Source organism: Ursus americanus, chromosome X (genome assembly GCF_024610735.1).
Source record: "Ursus americanus isolate L20-20 chromosome X, mUrsAme1.1.p, whole genome shotgun sequence".
Taxonomy (NCBI): Eukaryota; Metazoa; Chordata; class Mammalia; order Carnivora; family Ursidae; genus Ursus; species Ursus americanus.
Genome location: NC_142164.1, coordinates 2,689,796 through 2,704,557, shown reverse-complemented (window position 1 = coordinate 2,704,557; position 14,762 = coordinate 2,689,796). Strand labels below are relative to the sequence as shown.

Sequence of the window (14,762 nt, the reverse complement as noted above, 5' to 3'; positions counted from 1 at the left end):
TCTTCTAAAACATAAGTCAGAAAATGTAATCATTTCATTCCAAATTTTCCAACCACTTCCCATTTTCTCTCAGTAAAATTCAAAGCCCTTTAATGTCCTACAAGACTGTAGATGAACTGGCCTCTTCTTTGATCATATCCTTTTCTACTGCTTTCCTCTTTGTTGTATCCAGCCATACTGGACACTTTGATGTTCCTTGGAGAAGCCAGACACTTTTCTGACTTATCCGTGGGTGTTCCCTCTACCTGGAGCAAGTTTCCTCTAATATCTGCATTATTAACGCTTTTACCTCCCTAAAATTTCTGCTCAATTTTCACTTTTTCAAAGAGGCCTATGCTGATTACCTTATTTTAAATTTCAATGGCAACACCTATCTTTCACCTAGACAAGACTGATTCCCCTTATTCTGCAGTACTTTTATGTCTTCCCATGGTGATTTTCACTTTACCACATACTTTATACTTTACTTTCTAATCTGTTGTTTATTTTATCTTCCACCATCATTTTCTCTTCTATAATATAAGCTCCACAAAGACAGAGTCTTTGTTTTATTCATGGATGTATTACAAGCTCCTACAATAGAGCCTGGCTCATAAGAGACAATCTATAAGTATTTGACAATGATTGAAAAAAATATGTCACATGTAATTATTTAGATCTTTTCAAATGTACTTTCTGCTTCAAAATATAGAGCTAAATTTAATTTAGACACAATCAACACAGACCTTGATATATTGCTCAGATGACTCCCTATATGAAACTTACTCTAAAATTCTTAGAGTTAGAAACTCACTCAAATTCTATTCAATTTTGATTTTTCTAATTTATTTGAAAATGGGCTATGTATCTACTCATTTCTCATTGAGATTTACAGTTACTGGTAAAGGCGACACTCTGTAAAAATGAGAAAATCTCCAGAGTCTCTACCATTTACTGTAGAGAATTACATAGAACTATATGAGATGCAAATAGAATAGGCATTTCAAAAATAAAAACACATTCTCTTTTGGGAATCTTGTCTTTAGGAAGCTGCTACTATACTCTATATTAGCTCTGTCTTTTTATTCATTCATTCATTCTCAAGTTTTTATTTAAATTCTAGTTAGTTAACATACAGTGTAACATTAGTTTCAGGTGTTATAATATAGTGATTTATCACTTAAATATAACATCCAGTGTTCTCACAGTATATTAGCTCTGTCTTGCTACGTCCTCTGGACAACTTAGGAAACAGATGCTATTATTTCAATCTAATGACAGAAATTAGTCTGAAATAGTGAAATAATGTTTGCTATCTAGAAAGAAAAATTAAAAGCTAAGTCTCCTCCTCCGACCAGTTAGTATTATTCAACCCCACCTCCCTTCCCCACTTCCATACCACCCTGAATTCAAAGCTTAAGCTTTAGAAATTACTAGGGGACACAATAGGAAATACTGTTTCTTTAGAAAGAAGATCAGGTAAACAGAAAGTAAGAAAATATTTGACAGAGAGATAGAGAGCATAAGTGGCAGAGCAGCAGGCAGAGGGAGAGGGAGAAGCAGGGAGCCCAATGGGGGCTCAATCCCAGGACCCTGGGATCATGACCTGAGCTGAAGGCAGCCACTTAACAGACTGAGCCACCCAGGTGAAACAACAAATGTTGGGGAGGATGTGGAGAAAGGGGATCCCTCTTACACTGTTGGTGGGAATGCAAGTTGGTACAGCCACTTTGGAAAACAGTGTGGGGGTCCCTTAAAAAGTTAAAAATTGAGCTACCCTGTGATCCAGCCATTGCACTACTGGGTATTTACCCCAAAGATACAGACGTAGTGAAGAGAAGGGCCATATGCATCCCAATGTTCATAGCAGCATTGTCCACAATAGTTAAATCGTGGAAGGAGCCGAGATGCCCTTCAACAGATGACTGGATTAAGAAAATGTGGTCCATATATACAATGGAATATTACTCAGCCATCAGAAAGAACGAGTTCTCAACATTTGCAGCAACATAGATGGGACTGGAGGAGGTTATGCTAAGTGAAATAAGTCAAGCAGAGAAAGACAATTATCATATAGTTTTACTCATTTGTGGAACATAAGGAATAGCAGGGAGATCATTAGGAGAAGGCAGGGGAAAATGAAGGGGGGGGGTAAACAGAGGGAGGAAATGAACCACGAGAGACTATGGACTCCAGGAAACAAACTGAGGGTTTTAGAGGGGAGGGGGATGGGGGGAAAGGTCAGCCTGGTGAAGGGCACGTATTGCATTAAGCACTGGGTGTTATATGCAAACAATGAATCATGGAACACTACATCAAAAACTAATGATGTACTGTATGGTGACTAACATATCATAATAAAAAAAAGGAAGGAAGGAAGGAAGGAAGGAAGGAAGGAAGGAAGGAAGGAAGGGAAGGAAGGAAGGAAGGAGAAGAAAGAAAGAAAGAAAGAAAGAAAGAAAGAAAGAAAGAAAGAAAGAAAGAAAGAAAGAAAGAAAATACATACAACTTCCAAACTTCAGTGGGCAAGCATGCACATCCATAGGAAAATCTTCCAAATGCATGGGGCACTCAGCATGAATTGTTAACCTAAAAGAAAGGAGAACAGAAAATTAGATTAAGCTAAAACGAATGGTGGTAAACACACAGTTGAGCGTCCATTGACCAGCAATGGGGTGTCCCTAAGAATACTGGGATTTTGTTTATACTGAGATTGAAGTCTTTATGAACCCAAGGGATGAATTAAATGAACTAGAGGGACTCTCAAAGCAACATTCAGATTCTTAGATCAGTTTTGAATCCCACCCTACCACCTTTAGAAAAACAAATATAATTATCTGCCTTAGCTGAGCTCCCTCACCCAGCCCTCCTCCTCAAAGCAGACTGAAAACATCAAGTCCTGACTCATTCACTCCTGATAGCAGTTTAATTATTTATTAAATAATTCTCAGCAGGCTATCAAGTGAGTTAACCAATTTAAAGACTACACTGGAAAGGAGAGATGAATATCTTTATCCTGATAATGAACAGGTACAAAAGATGGCTCTGCTGCTTACAACTGCTATAGCTTTGTTGAAGGAGATGACTCTTGGAGAACACATATACATGCTTGTGTATACATGCATGCACAGGCACACACACACACACACACACACACACACACACACACACACACACACCCTGGCCAGGAAATAAAATACAAAGGTAATGGAGGACATAAAAAACTTCAGAGGTTAAGTCTAAAGAGCTTATGCTTTCTTTATAGGAACAACATGTAGGAGAGACTGCATGGATTCCTCAATGAAAATCTGAATGAGGTATGATTTGCCATGCCCACGTATTCATTTTCCTGCATTAGTCTGCTTAAAAAATCTATTCTAAGATTTCCCTTCTGATTTCTTTAAAGAATTTTGAGCCTCAACTTCCCTTGGCCCAGGTAGTAGCCTCCTATGTAGAAATGGGACCTACAGAGCAGAAATTCACGGTTCTTTGGAGCCTAGCTCTGAGGAGTTATTTCTAGCTAATCAGTATATTTCCTGGTTACACTAGATTCAATCTATGCCATCCTCTTGGAGTTCTAGGGGGCCAACTGGCCAGCATCTCCAATCCTAGTTAATTGTTAAATCTGATGAATGTGTAACATTTCACAAATGATCAGAGGAGCAATACTAGATATTGTGCAAAGCAGGCTGATTAAAAGAAACATGCTCAGGTGTGTATTAGCAAGAACTCTAGACTAAAACGCAGAAACCAAGTGCATGCTCTTCAACAAATACTTATCCATCTCTTATTTTTAGTTCTCCCATCTAAACAGTAAGAGGAACTAAGATGGCAAGTGTCCTTGTAGATCCAACTAATCCCTTCAATATTTATTAAAGTTTCCATGTGTCTTAGACAAAAGCTTAATTCTCAAGTCAGCCTGCAATATCCCACCAATCCACCTTTTATCTTAAGGCATAAAGGGGGTTCCATAATTCAAAGAATTTGACAGACAAAAAATGTATTTCACTGAGAAACCTGTTCCTTGTGTTGGATACTTAAAAGATTCCATGAGAGTTTGATAAAGAAAATTGTGTTCCTTCTTTCCACTTATATTAGTGTTTCCAAGACACTGACTTTTATGAGTAATGCCAAAGGGAAATTACTTTATGTCTACCCAGCAGTCCTGGGGACATGGCAAATAAGACCACAACAAATAGATTATCGAAGCATGATGCAAAGGGCACTGATTTCTGATTAAGAGCAGAACTGATTTATATAACTTCTCTGTCTTCCTTCCCATATACTTCTTGCCCATCCTATCTAGGCACAGAGCAGAGAGAAGAAAGCACATGTTGGTAAGGGCAGGGTACTTCATAAGCCAGATTATGCTGTGCTCTTTTCATTGGTTTTTAAACACATCCTAATGCTGTCTGACATCCCATGGCATACTGTCTTCCCTTCTTCCTTTCTTCCTTCTCTTTACCTTGCTACAACTTTCAAGACCACTTCAAGTTTTTCTGCAGCAGAAAGCAGCCTGACTATACTTAGGGTAATATCTTCATCACTACAATCTATGTCACAAACAAATCCATCCCCTCCAAAACTTTCCTTCCATCCTCCTCCTCCTCTTTCCCCTCCTCCTCCTCTTCCTCTGCCTCCTCCTCTTATTATTATTATTGTTATTGTTTTCTGTGACAAGAATACTTTTTTTTAGAGATTTTATTTATTTATTGGACAGAGAGAGATACAGTAAGAGAGGGAACACCAGCAGGGGGAGTGGGAGAGGAAGAAGCAGGCTTCCCACTGAGCAGGGAACCTGATACGGGGCTCAATCCCAGGACCCTCAGATCATGACCTGAGCCAAAAGGCACCTGCTTAATGACTGAGCCACTCAGATGCCCCTGTGATAATTTAAGTATACCATAGAGTATTGTTAATTGAGAAAAGGACCAGAATAGACATTACTCCAAAGAAAACATACAAATGCACACAGGTATATGACAAGGTCCTCAACATCACTAATAATCAGGGAAATGCAAATGAAAACCACAATGAGATATTACCTCATACCTGTTAGATAGGCTATTATCAAAAAGACAAGCGATAACAAGTATTGATGAGGATATGGAGAAAAGGCAACCCTGTGCACTGTTGGTAGGAATGTAAATTAGTGCAGTACCTCTGGAAAACAGTATGGAATTTCTTCAAAAAATTAAAAATAGAGCTACCATAGGATCCAGCAATCCTACTTTTGGGACATCCAATGTTACTGAAATCAGGATTTCAAAGAGATATCTGCACTCCCATTTGTAGCATTATGCACAATAGCCAAGACATGGAAGCAATCTAAGTATACATCAATAGGTGGATAAGAAAATGTATATACATACAATGGAATATTACTCAGCCTTAACAAAAGAAAGAAATCCTGCCATTTTCAACCACATTGATGAATCTAGAGGATACCATGCTAAGTGAAATAAACCAGACAGAGAAAGACAAATACTATATGACCTCCCTTAAATGTGGGATCTAAAATAGTCAAACTCATAGAAGCAGAGAGTAAAATGGTGGTTGCTGGGGGCTGGAGGGGAGAGAATAGGGAGGTATTAGTGAAAGGGTACTAAGTTTCAGTTTTGCAAGACGAACAAGTCCTAGAGATCTATTGTACAGCAAATGGTCTTAATGAGCTTTTCAGAAAAGGTCAGAGACCCATCAAAATGTAACATTCAGATCATAAGGACTCAGTTCCATTCCATGGTTTGGCCTGCTTTGATTCTTATGCAAAAATGAGACAGGAAGTAAGCAGCAATCCAGGAAATCCCTTTCTTTGGAGGTAAAAGATACAGATAGAAAGGAAGCTTTTTTTAGCCCTGTATGTGTGCATACATGTTTGCACACGCACACACACCCTCCCCTCCATTACTGCTCTCATTTCACTGTGTTTTGCAGCATCCTGGCTCCCTTGTTACCCTACCATTTGCTGTTCAAAAGTTGGTTTCTATTCTACCACAGTAAAAAGTTCAAGTTTTATTACTGCCCTGGCCCCCTAACTGGTCTCTCTGCTGTCACCCTTTGCCTTTATAGTATATTCTCTACACAATAGCCTTCTAACACTTCTTCATCTTTTTTTAAAGATTTTATTTATTTATTTATTTGACAGAGAGTACGTATGCATGCACAAGCAGGTGGAGCAGCAGGCAGAGGGAGAGGAAGAAGCAGGCTCCCCACTGAGCAAGGACCCCCCAACACAGGACTCAATCCCAGGACCCTGGGATCATGACCCGAGCCAAAGGCAGACGCTTAACCGACTGAGCCACCTAAGTACCCCTAATGCTTCTTCATCTTATACAGACTAAAATCCAAAGTCCTTGCCATGGCTAATAGGGTCTTATATATCTTGTCTTCTGTTCTTCTCTGGCTTATCGCCTACAATGCCCTCCCTTGTTCATTTTGTCCCAGTCACACTGGCTTCCTTCCTGCCCTTTCAACATGCCAGGCTCTCTTACAGCCTGGCTCTTGCACTTGTTATGCCCTCACACCTCTTTCAAGTCTTCGCTTAATTATTATCTTCTAAATGAGGCCCGCCCTGACTTGCACTCAGTTTATTATCTACACTAGGTTAGTAAACCTTACCATGCTCTTTCTTTTCCCACAGCACCTAACATATAACATGCTATAACATTTATTTTTTTCTATTTATCATTTTTTTCTCCTTACTATAAGATTATGGATTTTTGCCTTGTTTTCTCTTTGATGTGTGCCAGGAGCCTAGCACATTACCTAGCACATTATAGGTTTTCAATACATATCCACTGAATGAATGAATGAATGAATGAATGAATGAATGAATGAATGAAGAGGTTTCTTTCCTAAAAGCATGTGTTTCTATGGGGATTTTGCAGAAAGGAGGTGTAGACTGGGAAGACAGGGTTTAGGTAATTTTAGGGTTCCAGGCAAAAGCATCTTAATATGATTCCTTAATAGCATAATATCTCAACCTATTCTCTTCAGTGGACATATAGCCTTTATCCTGAAATTTCAGAGAAGAGCCTTATCAAAAACATCCAGTTTTATCCCCTCGGATGTTTTACATATGATGAAACAGAAGGGAAGGAAATTGTCCATATCACCAAACAAGTCTGGTCCAGAGCTGACTAAAAGTTTCCTGGTTCTTTGGTGTAGTCAACAAATATTTTTTGATCACCAACTATGTGCCAGCTATTATTCTAAGCAATGTAAGTATATTAGTAAACATACCAAGAGTGCTGCCCTCTTAGAACTTACATTTGAGTAGAGGGAAGACAAAAAAATTAAAAAGATAAATCAATCAATCCATCAATCAGTAAAAGGTAATATGCCTCAGGAAGAAAAATAATATATGAATAGAAAGTATTGGGGAGGGATTGCAATTTTTAATAGGGTGTTCAGGAAATAGCCCACTGAGCAGGTGACTTTTAAGCAGTGACCTGAAGGAAATGAGAATGAGCCTTGGAGGAAGAACATTCAAAGTAGAGGGGGTAACAAATACAAAGACCTTGAGGTAGAAGTTAGCCCAATGTATTCAAGGAAGAACAACTAGGCCACTGTGGCTATAGTGGAAAGATGAAGAAGAAAGATTAATAGAAGACAAATTTAAAGAGGAAACTATGGGCTAGATAGTACAAGGCCCTCCTAGGATATTTTGGTTTTCACCTTAAATGAAATGTGGAGGTATTGCATAATTTTGAGTAGAATGGTGATTTGATCTAACATTCTAGGATTATTCTGGCAGCTGTGTGAAGACTAAATTGAAGGGCAACAGTAGGAAGATGAAATTCAGCACCCATTCATGATTCAAAACTCTCAAAAAACTAGAAATAGAAGGGAACTTTCTCAATTGATAAAGAACACTTATGGAAAAAATCTACGTCTAGAACCATATTTTATGATAAAAGACTATTTCCTCCTAAGATCATGAACAAGATAAGGATGTCCACTCTCTCTTATTAAGCATTTTCCTGGAGATTTTAATCAGTCTAAGAAGGAAAGTAATGGGAAGTGACTGCTAATGGGTATGAAGTTTCTTTTTTAGAGCAACTAAAGTATTCTGAAATTACATATTGGTGATGGCTGCACAACCCTGTAAATATACCAGAAAACATATACTTTTATACTTTAAAAGGGTGAATTATAGGACATGTGAGTCATATTTCAGTAAAGCTTTTAAATAATTTAAGCAAGCTATGGGTGCCTAGGTGGCTCAATTGGTTAAGCATCTACCTTTGGTTCAGGTCATGATCTTAGGGTTCTGAGATCAAGCCCCACACTGAACCCCACACCAGCCCCGAGTCTGCTCCTCCCTGCTTCTCATGTATGTACTCTCTCTCTCAAATAAATAAATAAAATATTTTTTAAAAATTTAGGCAAGCTAAAGAAGTTAAAGACATAAAAAATAGAATGTAAAAAGCAAAACTGTCTTTAATCACAAATAACAGGTTTTAGATATTCTATGTTTATAGAAGTCCTAACATCATTAAGATTCTCTCCAAATTGATCAACAGATTAAACACATTCCTTATCAAAATCTCAGAAGCTTCTCTTTTTGTAAAAATAGAAAGCCGATCCTAAAAGTTATATAGGAATACAAAGGATCTAGAATAGGCAATACATATTTAATAAGAAAAAAACTGTCAAAACATACCAATAAGCTACAGTAATCAATACAGCATGGGTTTGGTCTAAAGACAGGCAATAGAGATTAAAGGAAAAGAATAGAAAGTCCAGAGATGTATTTACATATATATGGTTAATTGACTTTGACCAAGGTTCAAGAGAATTCAGTGCAGACAAAGTAGCATTTTCAGTAAATGGTGCTGGGAGAATATCTACGTATTGCATGGTGCACTGGGTGTTATACGCAGCTAATGAATCATCGAACTTTACATCAAAAACCAGGGATGTACTGTATGGTGACTAACATAATATAATAAAAAATATTATTATAAAAAAATGAACATAGACTCTTATATCATAAACAAAAATCAACTCCAATGGAACGCAGGTCAAAATTTAAGAGCTAAAAGTTCTAAAAAAATTATAGGAGAAAATCTTTGTAACCTGGAGTCAGGCAAAGATTTCTCAGACCACCAAAGGTATGAGATATAAAAAAATAAAAAGAATCATAAAATGGACTTCATCAAACTTTAAACATTTTGCTCTTCCAAAGATACCATAAGAAAATAAAAAGACAGCCATAAAGCAAATAAATATATTTGTGAATCATATACTGATAAATAATCTATATTAAGAACTTATAAATAATTCTTACAACTCAAAAATGAGAAGAAAAACAGCCCAATTTGAACATGAGCAAGATATTTAAATATACATTTAATAAAAAATATTCTGTCAACTAATAAGGACATAAAAAGATAATCAACATCATCAGTCATTAGGGAAGTGCCAATTAAAATCACAGTGAGATACTGCTACATGTGTATTAGCATGGCTAAAATAAAAAAGACTGACAATATCAAGTGTTTGCAAGAATTTGGAGAAAATGGAACCTCATAAATCACTGGTGGAAATGTATAATTCTAAGGCACACTTTGGAAAAACATTTTGTCAGTTTCTTAAAAAGTTAAACATATACTTCCTATAAAAGCCTGTGGCTCTACTCTAGTTCTCTGTTATCTAAGAGAAATGAAAACATATGTCCACAGAAAGACCTGTTCATAGCAGAATTATTTATGATAGCCAAAAGGTGGAAACAACCTAAATGTCCATGAAATAATGAATGAACAAAATGTGGTATATTCACACGATAGAATATTAGTCATCAGTGAAAAGGAATAAGGACAACAACATGGAGGCACTTGGGTGACTCAGTCAGCTGAGCGACCTACTCTTGATTTCAGTTCAGATCATGATCTTAGGGTTGAGATAGAGCCCAGCGTCAGACTCTGCACTGGGTGGGAGCCTGCTTAAAATCCTCTCTCTTCCTCTCCTTCTACCCTCCCCCTGCTCGCATACTCTCGCTCACTCTCTCTCTCTAAAAAAATTAAATAAATAAGGACAACAACATGGATGAATCTCAAGTAGCCAGACACGAAAGCTCACATACTGTATGTTTCCATTCACGTTAAGTGTCCAGGAAAGGCAAATCTATAGAGACAGAAGTAGATTAGTGGTTGCCTGAGGCTGGGGTTAAGAATGGATGGTGACTGCAAATTTTTGGAGAATTTTTTAGTGGTGATGGAAATATTCTAAATCTAGATTGTTGTTATAGTTGCACAGCTCTGTAAATTTACTAAAAAAATCATTGAATTGTACACTTAAAACATAAATTTTATCATATGTAAATAATACTTCAAAAAGAGCTCTTATAAAATTAAAAAATCAAGAGCGGCATTATAGCATAGCATTTAAGAGCAGGGATTCCAAAGCTAGACTACAAGATTTACAACCCGACTCTACCTCTTAGTAGCTATATGGAAGTTACTTCAGTTCTCTGTGCTTTGTTAGCTTATATTTTACAAATGCTGAGTAAAGCTCTAAAACTGCATAGTATTCAATAATTGGATTAATGTCTTTTACAATGAATCCTAACACCAGTGATTCTCAGTATCTCATCTATTTCGTATAGTACGAGCTACCCATGAATAATATAAATTTTACCATCAGCAGAAGGTATGTATCAGAATCTCAAAGTGGGAAAGAGGCATGAAATAGGAGGTAAACAACAGGCTGAATATGGTGGTTTGAAAATGTTTACTCCAATGATCAAGTATGTCATCTTATTAAGGATCCCTGCTATTGACTTACAGCCACTGAGTAAATAGTTTCTTTTCTACTCCTTTGGAATTAAGACAAATTTGTGACTTGGTTATTTGGTGCCTTACCTCATCCCCACTGGAAATATCTAGGTACATATCCAAAATGAAAACACATATCAGAGACTATTCTTATTATACTATTTGCTGATTATTTTCTATTATATCGCTGACAAAAAAGCCAGTGTTTATTTTACATTTATTATTAGTGCTTTGCATTTTTAGGATTTTTTTTGGTACATATTTGTCTCCTGAACTAGATTGAATACCACATGTAAGTCACTTGCTTTTATTTATTTTTTTTAATTTTTTTAAGATTTTATTTATTTATTTGACAGAGACAGAGACAGCCAGCGAGAGAGGGAACACAAGCAGGGGGAGTGGGAGAGGAAGAAGCAGGCTCATAGCAGAGGAGCCTGATGTGGGGCTCGATTCCATAACGCTGGGATCACGCCCTGAGCCAGGCAGACGCTTAACAACTGAGCCACCCAGGTGCCCCAGTCACTTGCTTTTAGATAGGAATGTACCCAATGCACTAACACAAGAAAAAATTTTCAACTCAGATGCTATTGCATCTACATTCTCAGTGTCCATTTGCCTTTGGCCGGAGAAAGCAATCCTCCGGGAAAATGAGTCTCTGGTCCTCATATCTTGATAACACCTCTCACTTTACTAAGCTACTTGCCCATTTCTTTATCCTTCTACTACTGCAAGGTCTAGAACACATTCTTTATCTAGAGCACTGTGGAGCTATACACATAACATTTGTATACCTCAAAATATGTATGTCATACCTCAAAGAGTTTTGAAAACTATAAAATGAATATGAATCAAAATGAATCACCTAGTTCTTAACTGTTCCACAGGAAAACATCACATTATTTCTAGATTTTTGCATATAGAATACCAATTTTTTTAATGTTTTTTTATTATATTATGTTAGTCACCATACAGTACATCCCCGGTTTCCGATGTAAAGTTCGATGATTCATTAGTTGCGTATAACACCCAGTGCACCATGCAATACATGCCCTCCTTACTACCTACCACCGGTCTATCCCATTCTCCCCACCCCCCTCCCCTCTGAGGCCCTCAGTTTGTTTCTCATAGTCCATAGTCTCTCGTGTTTCATTTCCCCTTCTGATTACCCCCCTTTCTTTTTATTTTTATTTTTTTAATTTTTTTTAAAGATTTTATTTATTTATTTGACAGAGATAGAGACAGCCAGCGAGAGAGGGAACACAAGCAGGGGGAGCGGGAGAGGAAGAAACAGGCTCATAGCGGAGGAGCCTGATGTGGGGCTCGATCCCATAATGCCGGGATCACACCCTGAGCCGAAGGCAGACGCTTAACCGCTGTGCCACCCAGGCGCCCCTGATTACCCCCCTTTCTTTATCCCTTTCTTCCCCTACCAATCTTCCTAGTTCTTATGTTCCATAGATGAGAGAAATCATATAATAATTGTCTTTCTCTGCTTGACTCATTTCACTTAGCATTATCTGCTCCAGTGCCATCCATGATGCAGCAAATGTTGAGAATTTGCTCTTTCTGATAGCTGAGTAATATTCCATTGTATATATGGACCACAACTTCTTAATCCAGTCATCTGTTGAAGGGCATCTCGGCTCCTTCCACGATTTGGCTATTGTGGACATTGCTGCTATGAACATTGGGGTGCCTATGGCCCTTCTCTTCACTACATCTGTATCTTTGGGGTAAACACCCAGTAGTGCAATGGCTGGGTCATAGGGTAGCTCAATTTTTAACTTTTTAAGGGACCTCCATACTGCTTTCCAGAGTGGCTGTACCAACTTGCATTCCCACCAACAATGGAGGAGGGATCCCCTTTCTCCACATCCTCTCCAACAATTGTTGTTTCTTGCCTTGTCTATTTTTGCCATTCTAACTGGTGTAAGGTGATATCTCAGTGTGGTTTTGATTTGAATTTCCCTGATGGCTAATGATTTTGAACATTTTTTCATGTGTCTGTTAGCCATTTGTATGTCTTCATTGGAAAAGTGTCTGTTCATATCTTCTGCCCATTTTTTGATTTCTTTATTTGTTTCTCGTGTATTGAGTTTGAGAAGTTCTTTGTAGATCTTGGATACCAGTCTTTTATCTGTAGTGTCATTTGCAAATATATTCTCCCATTCCATAGGCTGCCTCTTAGTTTTTTTGACTGTTTCCTTGGCTGTGCAGAAGCTTTTTATCTTGATGAAGTCCGATAAGTTCATTTTATCTTTTGTTTCTCTTGCCTTTGGAGATGTGTCATGAAAAAGGTTGCTTTGGCCGACCAATTTTTTTAAAGTAGAGGCATAACATAGGAAAAAATTCTAGAGAAAAGAAGTTTCTGAACTTACTGAAGTTTTAAAGTTTAAAGATCTAAGTTTTACTGGTTATATGCACTAATTTTTCAGTGAGATGGTCAACACATTAAGAGTAATAAAGGAGAAGCTTAAATTTAGTAGAGCACAGGGTCTCGAGTTCACACTGTAGGCAACGTGTCACCTAGGCATTTTAGAAATGAAACAATCTGCTCTGAATTCTCAGAAATGTTCTTTCTAAAACCCAAAAGGTAAAAAACACTACTTCAGAAGTGGTTGAGGTGCTAGGCAGGCTCTTTCTATGACCATGGAGTAAAGGGCAGGATGTGAGATTGATGATGAAAAAGAAAGGAGAGTAAATCATTACTAGCCATTATCAGTAGAGGATGAGCCATTTCAAACATATAATCACCAAATACCCAAACCAAGCAGCACATTAGTCATAAGAATCCCAGTTGTCTGCCGGCTTACCATTAAATCCTTGAGCTATAGGCAAAAGGCTTTAGTACACTGGAAGGACTTTGGGCTTCCTAATTGGAAGACCACTAGTTTACCACTGCATTTAGCCTTTTAGGGAGCACGTACAAGTTTTAACAATTATCTCAGACATGTAGCTCCAGGCTCATTTTCTCACATTCACACTTTTCCCCACTCTCCAACCATCTGCAGATATGTGTGATTTCCCCACACAAAGCTCTCATGTTTCTGTCTTTGCACACACTTTTTTTCTGCCTGAAATGTCATTTCCCTTGATATGTGCAACAAATTTCCTTCAAGTCCTTGCTCAAATATTACCTCTTCCATGATGCTTTGTACGTGTGCTGTGGGCATAGTGAGATCTCCAGCTCACAGAAATCCCAGAGCACTTTTGGACCTTAATTCTTAGCACTGTTGAAATAACTTTCTAGGCCCAAGATAGAGCTGCTCCTGCTTGGGGTGCCATGTCAACAAACTGAAATTTAGATGACTTCTGTGTTCCTGTAAATATTCTACTTGACCAGAGACACAGTATATCCAGTCAGCCAATCCCCAAATGCCAAGCTAACTCTAGATCTTTTCACCCCAAACAAGGTTGACTATGTGGCCCTGGCCAATCAGATATTTTCTATTTTTCTCTTCCTAGTTCTTTATTCTTTATCCTATGAAAGCTTTCTGTCTTCTGCCCCATTTTTCAGTTTTGCAAAAGGAGACTGTCCACTTCATGAAGTGAAATAAAGTTTGTTAGTATTAACTAAATTATTTTCTTTAATCATTTTTAACAGCACATAAGATTATCAGTATCTGTTTATGTGTCTGTTTTCTGAACAGAACTGTAACTTGAAAGAAGAGTCTCTATTTATCATTGTAATCCTATCCCTACTATGGTGGTTGGCCCATAGGAAACAGGCAATAAATACTTCTAGACTTAATAAATATTTCGGCAATATAGAGCAGTTATTTTCAGTCCTGATTCCCGGAAGAAGAAACTGGGGCCCAGAGAAGGGAAATGCCTTGTCAATGGTTACATGCTCATATGGACCAGAGTTGGGGCTCTTACTCAGAGCTCCTAATTCCTAAAGTTCATTTCACTACAATATACAGTCTCCACTCTGTCTAGGATTAGCATCTAAAATAGCTTCATTCTTTGGAATTAGAGGGACTCTTCTGGTGATCTGTAAATCCC

At 37.8% G+C, this 14,762-nt stretch overlaps 1 protein-coding gene across 1 annotated transcript in view; it reads right to left on the bottom strand.

The window, feature by feature from the left end:
• Window positions 1-14,762, bottom strand: part of GABRA3 (gamma-aminobutyric acid type A receptor subunit alpha3) — a 371,590-nt gene that overhangs the window by 90,308 nt on the left and 266,520 nt on the right. The window contains exon 6 of the mRNA XM_045788814.2: window positions 2,486-2,568. Coding sequence (XP_045644770.1) covers window positions 2,486-2,568 — 83 coding nt within the window. The remainder of the gene's footprint in view (window positions 1-2,485; window positions 2,569-14,762) is intronic.